The 17493-nt window shown below is 41.7% G+C and overlaps 1 protein-coding gene across 1 annotated transcript in view; it reads left to right on the forward strand.

The window, feature by feature from the left end:
- The window catches only part of htr7c (5-hydroxytryptamine (serotonin) receptor 7c), a 37432-nt gene extending 20201 nt beyond the window's left edge, over window positions 1-17231 (forward strand). The window contains exon 2 of the mRNA XM_028035070.1: window positions 15077-17231. Coding sequence (XP_027890871.1) covers window positions 15077-15815 — 739 coding nt within the window. The 3' untranslated portion in view covers window positions 15816-17231. The remainder of the gene's footprint in view (window positions 1-15076) is intronic.
- The last annotated feature ends 262 nt before the right edge of the window (window positions 17232-17493 follow it).

Genomic DNA, 17493 nt, shown 5'->3' on the forward strand with positions numbered 1-17493 from the left:
TCATCTCGATATTTTAGCAGAGCGCCTTCTTCTACGTGTTTGCTGAATCCCCTGCGTGGCCTCTAGCAAACTCCAAACTAGAACAGCTGTGGCTTTCTTCCTGCCACTTTTCCACAAAGTCCTGGGGCCTCATGCATAAAGCGTGAGTGCGCACCAAAAAAAAATGCGCGGCGCCATATTTTAAGCACAACTCTGCATGTGTAAACATTTACTTTGCGTCAAAGGTTGCCTAAATATACGTGTAAACCTTTTATATAAACTTTTTCTGTGGACAATATCAAACTGCAAAGCATCGAAACTCACCTAAATACACTGAAATCTGACGACATTCGGTGTTATTTAGACCAAGAAGCATCAAACCCGATGTTTTTCATGATTTTAATATTTTATTGTTTAAACATAGACGATGAAACTGAACCGCATTTATCCTCAGACAATAAGCTAACAAGCACACAAAACACAGAAAATAAAAATAAAAGTATGTGAAAACCTCGCTCGAATCAGTGGCGGAGCTAGACTTTTTTTCAAGGGGTGGCCAAAGGGTGAGCAAGGCTTTATCAGAGGGGTCCATATACAAATGATGAACGAAAGGAAACAAATATTGTCTCACACACACTCAAATTAAAATGGTTTATTTAACAAAGATTTGCCATGACCAAACAAGACGTTAAACGGCACTATGGAACAGTGAACATGTAAATGTAAACTCAGAGCCCAGAATATGACCAAAAACAAATTCTCAAAAATAAATAAATAAAACTGGCTCCAAATAGTAAACTGCAAGACAATACCACCAGAGCTGACCAGCATTACCCTGGTGGTAATTATAAAGGTTTGAGAAACACTGCTATGGTCAAATAAGCTTTGAATGGGAACAACATACTGCAAACTCAAAGCCAGGATACACTCAAGAGAGCATAATTCTCCAATTTTGGTGGGAAGAAGCAAAATGTTTTACAAAGTCATCCATGTTGAGGGTATGTGCCCTCCTTGACTCAACACTGAGAATGCCAAGATGACTTAACCTGTCATCAGCCATAGTTGTTCTAAGGTGGTTTTTGATCAGTTTTAGAGCAGAAAAACTTCGCTCACAGGATGCAGTACTGACTGGGATAACAACTGAAATCTTACAAAGTCTAAACAGCTCATGAAAAACCTCTTTAAAAGGTTCACCCTCATCTCTCTCTGGAACTTAATTGTGAAATGCATAAACAGACACAACAAAAAATGCAAAAAGCATCATGCTAACCTTTAGAATTAGGCTTATTGGATTTTACTACTTAATAACTCTCTGTCACAGCCTCTAACCTGCTGGTGATACACTTGGGCCTGGTGTCTCCTGGCTGGCTTCTCCAGGTTGGTCACTGCTCCAGGGTTCTGTCTGGTCCTGGTCTGGCCCTGGTTTTTGCCTCTTTAAGAAGAACTGGGAGATATTACCTTTTCTTTTCATTTGGGCTCTACACAAAATAAGACAGCCTGGTATTTAGACTCCATGACTGTTTGGCAGAGACAACACTATTTTAACTATTATTTAAACTATAGTTTTTAGTTTTCTGTAGCTAGCTAAAATAATACTAAATTAAAAATAGATTAATTAAATTAATTAATATAACTAGTTAGGTTATAATTCAAATATGACATAGCCTACTTACATTTCAGTCATTATAAAACTTAACAATGGTTTTTCACATATTCTTACCACACACATTTCAAGCAAGAGCTGGGAGATATATCCTGGCCAAATGAATAAAACATTACAGGGCAGCATGTGCACTACAACATATGTTAAAAGAATCTGTCTAAAACACGATCTATCAGCACTAGCATGGCTAATATAATAAACGAGGCACTACGGAGCGGTGCACAACCATTTTTTTTTCTTTTTAGAAATGTATGACAAGTGCCGCCTCTCATTAGGAAGGTAACGCAGCGGTTACCGCTGAGCGGTAAAATGTTGTAAATACCTGCAAAACTCCTCAACTCTAAAGCCGCGGGTGTGTTTTGGATCAAGCAGGAACCACATGTCAGCTTAACCAATGAACAGCGTCAGTGTAGGCTGCTACTGCATCGGGCTGCCTTCAGGGACAGTCGGAAATTACAGTTTTCCTGGCAAATCTTTGCCGATCTCATAAGTATTATATTTTAAAATGACCATTTCCAGTGGGGTGGCAGTAGGGGTGGCAAGGGCTCTGTTGGGGGTGGCAAATGCCACCCTTGCCACCCCTCTGGCTCCGCCACTGGCTCGAATGTAAATAGTTTCTCCGTTTTTGTCTCATAAAGATGTAACGCGTTGGTCCGTGCGCCGCAGCGCATGACATGCATCTATGGGGTCCTTTCATTCTCACTAAAATTGGATCAGCAGATGAACTCAAAGCTGCTGACTAAAAATAATCAACAAGTTTGATTATTTTTAAGGTGATCAAGGTGTGTATGCAATCACACGTATATAAGTAGCTGCGCAAAGATGAGCCGTGGTGGCAGACTTCGGGTATTTATACTAATTTACATATTTGTATTATATATATATATATATATATATATATATATATATATATATATAATCCATTTCCTAACATTCTTGTATATTCTGTATAATCTGTGCATATAGCTCCCATATTTATATTTATACACAATATCTATATCTCTTTGCTATAACCCCTTATAGTCCATACATACATAGTCTTGTACACCTGTAAATCAATATTTATATCTTGTAGAGCCCTTCTGGATAGATGCAAAGTACATCAATAGTATTTATGGGCGGCGACAGGGCGGACCAGCAGCTACGCTCTATTTCCCGCAAATTAGGATTTATAAAGGAAAGGTGCGCGGCCACGTGCGTGCGCACGGATATTTACGTCCGATTCGTTTGGTTTTTTTTTTGTGCGCCGCACTTTTCAAAATTTTTCCGTACGCCAGGTTTTAGTGTGAAAACTGCGCACTCTTTTATGCATGAGGCTCCTTGATCTGCACATGAGGAACAGAACAGTTGTGCTGTCAACAGCTTCTCCCACTTGAGCTATTTATCTCTGCAGGACGTCCTGGTTTACCATTGGCTTCTGGGCTGCTTCTCTGATTAATTCCTTCCCTGCTTAGGTGGATTGCCGTGTGTTTTTAGGTTCACAGCTGCGCCATATTGAATAATGAATTGAACGACGCCCTGCGAAGCCTTTTTTTTTTTCTAAAATAACCTAACGGTGCCTTAAACATATTCATATCTTTCTCCCTGACCTGTCTGTTGTGTTCCTCGGTCGTCACAGCGCAGCTTCATACTGAGATGAGATTGCACTCAGGTAGACGTCATTCACTGACCTTCTGAAGGCATTTTTATTTAGGGGTATCAGAGGAAAAGGGGACAAGTGCAAATGTATGCCACACTTTTTTTTTTTTGGAGATTTTTATTTCTTGAAGCTTTTTTAAAGCAACATTTTTCCATCCACTTAACATTTCTGCCATACTTTGTGTTAGCCTTTTACATAAAGTAACAATGAAATACGCTAAGGTATGTGTCCTAATGTAACAAAACAAGAAAACGTTGACGGTGTATGACGTCCTTTGCGAGGTACTGTAGTTTTTCTGTAAATGAGGAATCAAGAGTGCTGCATACTTATATTTATTATCGCGAAGGTTACTATGAATCAACGGCTCCTGTCGAAGTAATCCAAAATAATTTGCGTTTGTTTCCCCCAGACATCACAGATGACCTGAACATAGACGTTAAGGCTGTTCTCATAGTGTTTGGTTTCGTTCTTCTTTTTGAACATCGGTGGTGTTAGCAGCATCCTCTCATGCTCAACTGGGCTTTCGCAGATCTGATATTTAAACGTTTCCAAAAATAAAAGGTCACTTTAAGGGAGGGATGTCGAAAAAGCGACAACAGCAAAAACAAAAACAAGAGAAAAAATAAAGCACATAACGCCCCAAACAGTTGCCTTTATGTTACACGTTAGTTTCTGCTGTGGACGAAGTTGGCTACGGATCCTCCTCGCTGTCCCTTTTCATTTGCCAAGTGATGAAATGATGACACATAATGGGCTGTATAGCTACTTCAGCTGTACTAGCCACAGTCTAGATGCCAAATTGAAGCAAAGTGAGCGGGCTAAAAAAGCGGAGCTGCCTGTGGTATCCTTGGTAACAAAAACTGTTACATACACACACACACATATATATATATATATATATATATGTGTGTGTGTGTGTGTACTTTTTTTTAACCCCCACTAAAAGGTCAGAAGTGAAATAAGAAGTGCAGAAAAAAAACTTCCTTTCTCACACCAGCGACTTCCTCTGAGGTTATTTGGCGTCCGAGGTGTCCTTTGAGGATCTCTCTCTCTCTCTCCCTCGTTTCTGGGAAGGTGATGAATAAAAAGGGGGATGGGGGGATCCTTCACCCTCATGCTCACTCATCATCATAACAGAAAAAAGAGAAGAAGACAGACTTCCAACCACATACTTTCTCACCCCCAGCCCCCCATTTTCAGACATGTAGTCGCTGGATAACACTGAAGAGGAACTGAGCAAATTTGCAGTCTCACTAAATGGCTTAGCAGAGTTCCAGTTCCCAAAAAGAAAGTGAAAACATCGTTTTCGGGGCTAGTCCATCACTCCAAATGAAGACCAAACAGCTGCCGGCATGCACTTATAGAAATCGAATTTTCTTTAACAAGAAAGAGGCATGCAGACGCCCTGTGCCTTTAACACAAGTGTGGTCGCCATGGCTGCCACCATAAAGAAACACCTTTTAACAATTGACACAGAACAGGAAATGCATAACCTGCAGGCAAAAATCCGTTCAAAGCAGACGGTGTGAAGAGGTGCTTGGATTCACTAATGGAGATGCGCTCTCGTTGCTTACAGGAAAACACTCCGACTTCAATTCAAGATGCGCTGGATGCATTGCTATTGTACGTCAAACGAAAAGACCTGAGACACAATGGAAAATTAGCTTTTGCTAACAAAGATGCAAACTAAGATTGCTAAAGAGAAAATTGATAGTTATAGCAGGCTGGGTTCGGACTGCTTTAGTTTAGCCTTAGTGAGTCAAAGTTGAACAACTCGAAGCATTGGACAGAAATATCTGGCGAAGAGGACCTGTCAAAACTCAAACATGGCATCAGAGTAGGAATAAAAAGGAGATTTAAAGGACTTCGGACATGGCATGGTTGCTGGTGTCTATTTTAGAAATGGCTGATCTACTGGGAGTTTCACACAGAACTATCTCTCAGGTTTACAGAGAATGGGCAGAGAATGAAGAAGTGTCTGTTGAGCGGCATTAGAATGGACAAAATGCCTTTTTGATGTCAGAGATCGGAGAAGAATGGGCTGACTGGTTTGAGATGATAGAACGGCAGCAGCTCCGTGAGTAACTGCTTGTTGCAAACAGAGACGGTACGCAGAATACCATCTCTGAATGCACAACACATCAAACCTTGAAGCAGGAGGGGTGCAGCAGCAGAACGCCACTCTGGGGGCCCCACCGGGGCCCCACCGGGGCCGCTAAAGCCTGAAAACCAAGGCCGCAGTTTACACAGCCTCACCAAAACAGGACCGTAGCAGTTTGGAAAAATATTGCCAGGTCAGATGAATCTCAATTTCCGCTGCAGTATTCGGACGGTTGGGTCAGAATTTGGCACAGACAAATTCATGTTGCCTTGTGGTAATTCGTAGTGTGAGGGATACATTTTTGAGACATTTTGGGCCTTATAATCGTAACTCATTGAAACGCCTCGGCTCATCTTATTAATCCTACTGAACACGTGCATCCTTTTATAACAGTGTACCCATCTTGTCATGGTTACTTTTAACAGGGTAATAATAGTAATTAAAAAAACCCCAAATCATCTCAAACTGTTGTCTTGAACAGGATCTTAATCTAACAGAGGACCTTAGTTGAGAATGGGAGATGCTATCATGCTAATATGGACCAGGATCTCAGCAGAATGTCTCTGACTCATTGTTGATTGACTGATTGATTGATTTTATTTAAATGGGACAGTGCTTATTTATGAACGTACAATGCTGTCATAAATATACTGGATTTAGCAAAATGCTAATGTCCATCCAGTCCTATTAAACAAGGACAAGATACACACATGCATACAGTTTCATACATAAAGAAATACAAATCAAAACTATACAGTTGGAAAACTTTTGACATTTTTTTTCTCTTTTTAATGTTTACAAAACGATGTCTGTCGCAAAAATAATAAAACACAACATTTGTCAAAGGTACCTAAGGTTCAGTGATCAGTGTTGATTACTCACCAACCATGCTTTAACCTGTTCCGTAAAAGAGAGATAGGTGGCGCTCTTTAAGAATTGAAGTAATTTGTAAGACAAGAGGGCACTATAATAAAGTGACTAGACCTGATTTTAAGCATTTAAAATGCTTATTCGCAACCAGCTCAAACCTAAAGTCTGGATGAATTAAAAGAAACTAGTTACCAATACCATTACTATGGCTGAGTCATTCCAACAGACACATATGCATGTAGGCAATGTGTCGTCTTTGTGCCCGAACAACAGAAACTACTCTGGAAATTTATGTCAGCCATGCAGAAATACAAAATGAAACCTATTGCATCTGTGGCTGACACTGAGCTCCAGAAGACAACAAACATTTGTTCATATAGGAGCAAATTGTGACGGCGAGCAGAAACTAAATGACTTTCCTCTAATATGTAAGTAGCTATGCTAATGCTGTGCCATTTGGTTAATGAAAAAAAAAAACCAACAATCTGCCCATGCATGTGAAAAAAAAAAATACATTAGAACTTTTTCACAATGTGCTATGCTGTAACCACAGGCTTCAAGGAAGTTGGGCTTTTACAGGATAGCTCAAGACAATGTAATACAAAACCGTAAAGTGAAAAGAAGGATGTTTATGGTTTTGGTCATTTTTTATGTGTCGTTTGTTGCCTTCTTTGCCAATGTCCCTTGTCTTTGCTTTAGCCAGGACTTTTTTCCTTTGATACTTCCCATTGTGACAAGACAACTAATTGAACTATGAACCTGTAGTTCTGCTGCCTGTCAGTTTAGGGTTTTGTGAGATGCTCAACGTTTGGGATATTGTTTTATGACCTTCTTCTGTTTTACTCCATGTTTTGATATTTGAACTGCCTTTGTAATCTTTATGATGCTTTTTGTTCACTAATTTTCTCTGACAAACCTTTGAGCCCTACCTGGAACAGAAGGATTTATATTTGGATTAAATTACACAGTTGGACCTTTTTTGTAATTGTGGTGACTCCTGTTGGACTTTATTTTGGGTTTTAAGAGTAAATGGAGGTTAAATACAAATCCATACCTCTCTTTTCAGATTGCTGTTTGTCAAAAGCCTTGAAAGCTACATATCCTTGTCTTCCACTTGACCATTATGCACTGATTTGTGGTGGCTTATTACATAAAATCATTACCTGGAATGCTTTAAAAATACATGGATCTATAATTAAATGCTTACCAGATAGATGTGATAAAGTAGATGTTACAGTTTAGCTCAGATTAGATTCTCAGCCCCCATCTCCCAAAGCATCTAAAGGAAATTCATGAATTTATATGTGACAGTGATGTCAAACGCTTGATAAAGTGTGTAATGACGTGAGAGCTTTCAAAGTGTAGTGTTAGGACCGAATGAGCTAACAGGCTCTAGCAGGTTGTCACTGTGAGAGACAGAGAAAGGTCAAAACACCAGAAAAGGTCACGGCTAATATGTTGTCAATGTCTGATGATAATGGAGGACAGACTCAGAACTAGAAAGAGAAAGAAAGAGTGCTTAACAATGTTATACAGTATCAGCAATAGCTGAAAAACATATCATGATATAAGCATTTTCTATCATTTGATATTGTGAATTATTTATTAGTGATTTGCTTTAAATATCCAGAATACTGTCAAAAGTGACGGGACCTTTACTCTTTCATCCACAATGTATTTTTAAGCAGTTTTGGGGCATGGTGGCGAAACATGATACTGCTCCCAAATACTCAGGAGTACTGTATGTATTCTGCGTACCGCGCACCATCTGTTAATGGTTGAGATTTTATAGTCACGCGTAACGATTGCCTGCATTTTAGGTGAGAAATTCCTTCTTTTCCCACAATCGACACTAGCAAGTTTGATAGGCTAATTGGGCGTCTAGCCTGATTTCTTCTCCCCCACGGAAAACTGTCAGTACCTCACAAAACAGTCGTTAAAAGCTAAAAGCTAAGCTAAAAATGTACCTTTGTGTGTACTTGCCCGCTTTGAGTCTGCATTGAGTTCACACGGACCTCCGAGAAGTTAAGAACAGCAGAGTATGTTGAGGGCAACGTGAAACTGCTGCTGCGCTGCCAGCTTTGATAAGCTATCAGCTTAGCTAGCTTATCAAAGAGTGAGTGAGCTAGTCGATGCCACTAGCCTAGCTTAGCCATGAGAGGTTGAGCAGCTAAAGCTTTTCCTCTGCTTACATCCCCCAGAATGCCTAGCAGTTCTGAATCGTAGTTTGGTGAAATTATCAAAATTCTGTCGGCCGTCTCTTCTAATGATATTGCTTACCTGTCTGTCGTAACAAATGTTGTTATGGTTTAATCGCCCAGCCCTATATAAAACATGTACAGAGGGAAATAATTAGCATTACAATGCATTGGAGGACTAAAAGATTAGAACCCAACAGTATTTACCAGAAACTGAATCGAGGCTCTGCAGCGACACATGAAAAAACATCAGCAATTTAAAATAGGAAGCTTCCTGACAGCAGCTAACTCCCTAAAAGCAGACTGTCAAAAGGGCGTATTATTCCCGAGGAATGAAGTCCACTTTTGACTCCCCTCCCTCACAGCCCCCGAAAGGCTATTTAGGCGCATCCTAAAAATAAATTAAATGGATTTTTGATTATCCTGCTAATGCTGGATTTGGGAATGATGCAACACAGACGGCCTCCCACGAGTGATTATCCCAAAGTGTGCACTATCATTCCAGCTGAAATGATGTGTCTCAGCCGGCATTGAACAGTAATGGCAGGCTTCACAAGCCGAGGCTGAAAAAGGCCAGTCTGAATGAAAGCTTTTGTTCCCAGAAGTGATAGAACGTCACGCGTCTTCAGAGCCACCCTTGAGTCAAGCTGCTGTTTGTTTCTCAGAAAGTTTCATCTGCGCCTCAAAGATAGAGGAATCATCTTGAGTTGTTGTCTTTAAGCGTAATGTTCAGTTGTCATCTTCCATTCTTTTACCCTGTTCTCTCCGTCTTGTGTTGAGGCTGCAGGGTAAGTGCTTTGTTTTCCAAGGACGGGCAGCTCTGACAGGGATGGACATGCCCACTGTTGGGTGGGGGGAGGAATCAATTTATCACTGTGGCACTAATAGCTGCCTATCATTTCTAATGCGATGCGAGCCAGCAGCCTCTCCCCAAACTGGCAGGTGGTGAGTTATGCCGGAAAGGCCATAAAATACCCACTCTGGCGCTTTTCAACAATTAACAGGAGGGTAAAACAGACATCGTAAACGCCTTTACACCACACAGACAGGGCAGCCTCTTTGTGAATCTAGGTGTGTCTCTGACACTGTAAAACGCTCGCTGTACACGTTACTCTATCGAGAGGTCGCTGCAAATTGTAATATTTGGAGATGCCATCTGTGAAGAATGAAAATGTAGGAAATATAGGAAACAAACATCTGGTCAGAGGTTTTAAATCAAGCGAAGCGATTAGAAAAAGTAACTCCTGGAAGCAGATTAGAAGACTTCAAGGTTAATAAAGTTGTGGAAAATAGCTGCTTTAAATTCTTATAATTTTTCTATTTCAGACTTTAGTTATTATGCAGCGATGGCATTGGTTTCCTTACCATGATGCTTTACGTTTTTTTGTGAGAAGAAATACTTTGACTAAAAACTAGCCAAACTAAACCTGTTGGAGTGTCCCCGCCCCCCAGTCAATAGTGTCCAGGGGAAGCACATTATAATTCTGTGAACAGTAAAACGGTGATCTCTCTGACACTATACCTGACATCTCATTTATATCACTATAAACCACTGGAACAATAGGCTATGACAAAAAAGTGGTTTGGTTACTGTTCAACACCTTCTTATACGCTGATATGGGTAACAATGCCATTGCAAGTACATTGCAGGAAAACAACCCCAGACTGTGTAACTGGCTGATGCAAAGATGACGATAGTGGGGCAAAAAAAAAAAAAAGTGTCTCTTTTGGTGAGCTGTGGGGATCATGCTGTCTCTCATTCTTTCTCTACAGCTCCAAATTAAGAGCTTGGTTCTTATCTACTACATATATACTGCAGATTCAGACTACTCATTGGTAATTTAAGATATAAAGAGTATTTACTCATTCCAGTAAATAAAAAAAAAATGTACGTCAATATAAAAATACAGAAATAAGTTTCTTTTCAGATTCTTCCTTTTCCATTCGACCACGAAGTGAGCGAAAAAACTTGCGTTTTCAGACTTCCTCTTTTTCCCCCCCCCCTTCAATACTCTCAGTCTCTTTATACAAAACAAATCATGCGTGAAAGCAGTGAATAGCCGCAGCTGAGTGATGGATAAAAAAGCAGCCAGGCTGCGCTTTTCAGGATTTTCGGAGACGGTCGTTTCGCAAAAATGGTGCAACTCCCGTCATCGTGTGGATCTCTGCGACCATTTCACTCACACGCCACCGGCAGAGACAGGAAACCTGGCAACACTTGACAAGACTTTCTGAATGAATTGCTTTGAGTTATCCTCCGGTCCACTGGAGGACGTTTCCGAGCGAGACAAATGAGCACCGTTTTTCCACGGGAACTGTCGCTCCGACCTGTTATGCGTTTATTTTTCTTTCTGGTAAACCTGTTTCTAAATCTTTGACTTTGCCCTCCAAACCAACTCCTGTGTTTGAATATTTCAATATGTGTGCTCTCTTGGCTATGAAAGGTTCGCGAGGTGCCACTGGTTGATGACCGACTGCCGCTGCACACCACGGCCTCTTCCGGCCTTTAAGTGCAGAAAATAGTTCACTTTACCACGCTGTGGCTGGCAGCCTGGCGGAAGTAATGGAATTCTCCATTAGCATGGCCTGGCTCTTTGTCAGTGGCTGGGTAATCCCTGGGGGCTGCTGTGGTGCCGGATATGCCCCAAATCCTCTGGAGATGTGAAAACAAGCCTCTAAACTCCCCCGTGTGTTCGCCACGCTCTCTGGTTCCGCTCATGCTGCTTAATGGGAGGTGATTATAGTCGGACGCCACTGGTTCTTGACTTGATTATGAGCTTCTGCTGTGAGGTGTCCTGTCACAGCAGAAATATGGTATGGAGAAAAAAAAAAAAAAAAAATTCCAGCACATTTTGAAGCGATACCAAAAACAGTCTGACGAAGCAACATTAATGAAATGGATGTACGCGCCGTGGGAGATTATTCTAATGTCTTTGAAGAATATTGTTTATTTTCCAGGCACGTGAAGCACTATCGAGTAACTACATTATCTTCAGTTCTTATAAAAATGCTGTGTATATCAAACATTACTTACAAGAAATTGAACCTCGCAATTTGATGTGCTGAAATTGGGAGTCTGTCTCTTTAAGAAGCTCCTGCTGTTTTTGACGCCCCGTCTTCAGCACATCATCACAGTATTTCTCCGTTAAGCCATTTACAAAGGCTGAGTGGGGAAAGAAAGAATCAAAGCAACACTCTGGGTATGTTTTCGATGACCAAACAACTTTTTGATGGGATATAAAGCTCAAAAAAGCCAGTTATTTCTTAAACTGATAGTAATAGCATGGATTTTGGAAACCACAACAGCCGTTTTTTTAAAACTCTTTCTCACAGGTTTATGCTAGAATTGAAATAAAATGTGTTTTGTGCATGAACAACCTCAACATATGATGGTGCTGCTCCTTCTTTTTGCCAGATGAATGGCAAAAAGAGGGAGCAAATAAAACTGTTACATAATGACCACTGAAAGGCGAAGGACAAGGTTCGAAGTAGGCTAGTCACAATAAACAACAAATCAGCTAATCGCTTGATAAACTAAGACAAACTCAATAATTTCCATTTGTTTCATTTCTCGTTTTTCTCTTTTCTTTCTCTTTCAACCAAAACTGGCCTTCAGTCTGGTGCTTTGGTCTCAACTATCCCACTATTTTGCCTACAGAGACTTCAGAATCCATTTTATTTGTTGTTTCTGCTGTTTTGTTTATCTATTTTGGATATTTAAAATGTCCTCCACTTCCACTGTTTAAATGTTCATCAGACTCTCAAGTTTATCGGTCTTTGAGAAAGTGTTGTTGCGTCATTCTTCCATAGGTGCTATTATATTACTTGACAATGGCCTCAAAACAACAATATTATTTGTCGCAATAAAATTTGTTATCAGGACAGCCCTAGTTCAAATTTAATGCTGTTTCTGAAGAGCATCAACACTGGTGTCAAAGCATGCCGTTTACACCAGCGCATGCACATGCCGACCCCGGTCTACTGCGAGTCTGAAACACTAGAAAATGTTGCCGTGGTTTGATGAATCACACTTTCATTTGCTTCATGTGGATGACCAGGTGTGTCTGCAGCGCTTATCTGGGAAATCCTGGGTCCTTCCGTCTATGTGGGCGTTACTTTCACACCTAACACAAACGAAGGCATTGTCGCAGACTGAACACAGAAACAGCACTCCCTGCTGCCTGCGGATGGATGCTGAACAGAAAGCAGGAGTAATTCAAGAATAGTTTTAGAAAACAATCAATTTGAGCTCCACAAATATCCCAGATTTCCATTCGGTTTGGTATCTATGGGATGTACTGGAAAAAGAAAAACAAACAAGCCTGGTATGAGAAGGCTGAACACAATCAGTATTTTTTTTTTTTTTTTAGCAAAAGGTGTCACCAACACACTCTAAGCCAGGCCTTTGTAATGTTACGCCAGATTGGTGGAGGTCCTTTTGTAAAGCAAGTGTTGGCAAATAAATTCCTTTTCTTTTTCTTAGGGAGATTAAATAATAAAAAAAATGGTCTCTAATCAAATCTGAATATGAGTCATAGTTGTGGAAAACTGCCCTCCACAGCTCCAGACACAAAATTCCCCCCACAGACAGCTCTCATCATTCAATAATGCAGCCAGAGAGGCTTTCTGGCAATCCATTATGTATATCTAAGAATCCCCTTTGGCTTGACAAGAGCCAATCCCCATGTTTGTCTCATATCTGTTTGATAATGTCCATCTGACTATTTTTATCCCCCCTCTTCCTGGCTTAAGTGCGTTTTAATCGAGTTCAGTAAACCATTCAGACATGTGGTTAAGGACAGCGTAAGCTAAATCTGTTAGATAATACCCATTTTGCTCAGCTAACCTGAGCCAAGGGATCTTTAGGATGTGCGTGTGACTAATATGAGATTAAATGGAAATCTGAGTCAGTATGTCGTCTTGTGGCGCAAGATTTTTCCTATATTTCTAAAGCACATTGCGTCCAAGCGACAGCAACGCAAAGAGGCAACTGCAATGCTAAAGTATCATACAAAAACTGACGGGTGTTTCACCTGTTGTCATGACAATGCTGATGTATTCTGATATGAAATGAATGCAGACCACATGCTTTGGGTGACCTTCAAATTATGCATGCATGTGGTCCAAAGAGTAACGCTGATTAAAAAAAAAAAAGCCTGACCAGTGTCAAATGTTCTCATGACTGGGGGCTGGGCTGTTCTGTGCTTAAAAGCAAATGTTTCCACCTGCGGTGCATGGCAGCCATATTGCCCACCCTAAATGATCCTGCGGCCATGTGTTGATCAAGCTGCCATGTGCTCACAAGCAGAGATGCCTGCATGAGTCACTAAAAGTTTAAATAAATACAGCGTTCGGACCGATGCCCATGGGTCAGGCGGTGTTTGTCCTGCGAATTTTTGCCGCCTGGCGTGAGTGACAAGCACCAAAGCGAACGAGTACAAAGGAAGAGCAAACTCGACGTCTAAAAGCTTCTCCCCGTGAGCACAAATCCTTCCCTAAGCTGACTGAGCCGAGTTTGATTTTCTCACTGGCGATAGCATCGCCGCTGTACTACGAAGGTGGAGGGCGGTTTGGGGAATTGCCTCTTGCTCTCTGAAGCCTTTCTATATCTTTTGATTAACAATAGAGTAGAAACCAAAGAAAGCACTTAAAGCCTGAAATGTACAACTTTTCATCAATGACACATTCGCTGCTTTAGATGAATGCGGTCATTGAGCCAAAATATGGTGTGAAGTAGACACACATTTTGTTTTTCTTCCCGTTTTGTGAGAATAGTGACTATTTTCTCTGTTCTTCACATATCCGCACTTTTCACACCTATTTTTATTCCTCTGACACCCTTCAGCTGCTATTTGAATCCACTGTGCTGCCTGTTTGATTGATGGCTCCTTTTTCCTGCTGCTAAGCTCTAGGAGCCGGAGTAAAGCGGGGATAAGTCTCGAGGCTACGACAACAGCTATGACCTCTCAAAGAAATGCATTTAATATCACCATATACAGAAAGACCTCGTGTGTGTCTGGGTGCCCTCTCAGTGATAAAAGCACTTTCTACTTTTTTAACATTTTGTTGCGTTTCAGCCACAAACTTCAACGTTTGTCTGACATATGCCAACTTTGGGGCCTTTTCTCTTAGCAATACAGCTCAGCCCGAAAAGAAAGTGCCTGTGAACAGCAACTTTAAAGCTTTGCCACAACTTTCCCATTGGATTTTTGCTTGGACTTTGAGCCTTTGAGCTAATTACGTTGCATTGTAAGGGTCAAAACTTCAATGTTGGTCTCTTCTAACCAGAAAACCTTCTTCCGTATATATCCAGAGTTCCCTGAGAGGCTTGTGGTCCTACTTTAGACCGCTCCACTTTATCTTTGTTTGGTCTTCACGATGCTATTAATGGATATATGGTTTTCAAATAAAATGCCTTTCATTACAGATCCTGCCATTAGTTCCATTATAGTCAAAATATATCAAATGGTAAATCTTTTGCATTGCAACGAGAATGATAAACCTACGTCATGGTCATAGAGTTTAGAAGAAAAAAAAAAGTCAAGGGGCCTTATTAATGTCTTGGCTATTGCTGAAACCCCCCTGTTGAGATTAATCCTGATGTCTTTCTGCTTCCTTTCATACAGATATCTCGGGATCACACGGCCTCTCACCTACCCAGCACGGCAGAACGGCCAGCTGATGGCTAAAATGATCCTGGGAGTGTGGCTGGTGTCGGCATCCATCACCCTGCCACCTTTCTGCGGCTGGGCCAAAAACGTCCACACGGCCGGTGTGTGCCTCATTAGCCAAGACTTTGGCTACACCATCTACTCCACAGCCGTAGCCTTCTACATCCCTATGCTGGTCATGCTCTTCATGTACTACAAGATTTTCCGGGCGGCTCGCAAGAGCGGCGCCAAGCACCGCTTCACGGACCTGTCCCGGCGCGAGCGCCTGGAGACGGTGGCCAACGAGGCGCTCCGCATGCAGGGCCTGAAGCCGCCCGGCGTGGCCGAGGAGTGCGCCGCCCTGTCCCGCCTGCTGAACCGCGAGCGCAAGAACATCTCCATCTTCAAGCGGGAGCAGAAAGCGGCCACCACGCTCGGGGTGATTGTGGGCGTTTTTGCCGTGTGCTGGCTGCCGTTCTTCATCCTGACCACCGCCAGGCCGTTCATCTGCGGGGTGGAGTGCAGCTGCGTGCCCATCTGGCTGGAGCGCACGCTGCTGTGGCTGGGCTACGCCAACTCGCTGATGAACCCCTTCATCTACGCCTTCTTCAACCGAGACCTGCGCTCCACCTACCGTGACCTTCTCCGCTGCCGCTATCGCAACATCAACCGGCGGCTGTCTGCAGTGGGGGTTCACGAGGCTCTGAAGGTGTAAAGCCTGGACGGTTAACCGGCATACTTTGCGGCCAGTTTTTTTTATTTTTATTTTTTAACTGCACTTGTTGCCTACAAAGGGCAGAGCGCACACAGCAGGCCTGTAGATAAGACACAGACTGACAGAAAGAAAAAGTTGCTGCTGGTCGCTCTTAAGCGCCTCCGCGAAGCCATGGAGACAGCAGGATTACTTCAGTTTGCAGATGACTCAGTCTTTCTATTTTAGGAGAAAAAAAAACAACAACAAAAGAACAACATAGTGGATCCTTGATGGGCCACTTAAACTGAAGCTGCTTTTGTGCATATGCCAACAATTACATCCTGGCTCCTGATTTATGGTGTGATGTTGGAGCAAGAGAAAGAAATGACATGTAAACAAAAACAATTACCCTAGGGCTTTCAGCTACAACAAAAAAAATTATCCAAACAGATTTCTGTACATAAACCGAAGTGATGTTTTATAGAGACGAGTGTTTTGTTTTTGTGGCACCGTGTCTTTTAGGCCTCCTCAGTTTCTCCGTTGGCACATAAATGAACACCTTCAGCAAAGATTGCAGTCAATAATATTCACGTCCCCTTGTTTCCCGTGGTAGCGTTTACATGGGACCGCTCATGCAGTTCCGTAAAAGTTGCAGGAACCGAAAACAGTCGCTGAGATCAAGGAGAAGAGAGAGGAGTGGTGTTATAAAGCGTGCCGTCCTGTCTAATGATGGCATTGCTCTTTATTGTAAAAGAAGAAGAGGGTTCTGTTGAGTGTCTGCATGAAACATTTGTCTCACGTGTCACCGTGCACATCAACCAAAACATGGATTTGAGGGGGAAAAAAAAAAAAGCAAGCGTGAAGAAGTGTTTTCATGGTTTTGGCCCAACACTGCGGCGCACGCTTGAACTGAACACGACCTCATTCATTGACCGTATGTGTCCTGAACCTTGATATTGTGGGTTTTTCTTACTCTTGTCATCCCGCCTGGATCGGTCTCATTCCACAGCAGCTCCTGACCTTTCCACTCGAACAATCGGTCTGTTCCTGAGACTCTTTGTTTTCCACCGGTTGCCAACAAACGTTTCCACTCCCGCATGGAAATCAGGATGCGGTCACTTCCCCCCCTGACTGCGCTCCCGTTTTAAACTCCGCTGTGACCTGTACAAAATCCTTGTCCAATGCCATCATCGAACAGTGTGTGCTTTCTCTACCTCAATTCTTTGGAAAATACTGTACATTTGTTATTGTTTTTTCAAACATAGATGTACTGCTGTATTATTTTTTTTGACTGCTATTTTTTATTATGTAAATTATTCTGTGGAAAACCACGTATGAGTGCTCAGTGTGATCGCTTTGTCGTTAGTTTTAGGAAACCTCCTAGAAAGCGGCAGTGTATTTCATCACTTTGTAAATAAAGAGGCACTTCAAATTTAACTGTGTCCTAACAGGTAATGTCACATGTACAGCTCTGAGAAGACTTCCTTTTGCCCATTTACATGTTTCCACTCTTTGTCCCACTTACTAGATTCAGATCACCGTAAGCTTTTTAAAAATTTTTTTAAAGTTTAGACGAAGATAAACTCAGTAAGTATAGACTGCAATTTTCAGTTCCTGATTTCATTTACTGAAAGAAGAAGCTCTCCAAACCAGTCTGGACCCAAATCAAAATCCTCTTGTAAAATCTTGATGAAACTGA

Source organism: Xiphophorus couchianus, chromosome 12 (genome assembly GCF_001444195.1).
Source record: "Xiphophorus couchianus chromosome 12, X_couchianus-1.0, whole genome shotgun sequence".
In the NCBI taxonomy this organism is placed as follows: Eukaryota; Metazoa; Chordata; class Actinopteri; order Cyprinodontiformes; family Poeciliidae; genus Xiphophorus; species Xiphophorus couchianus.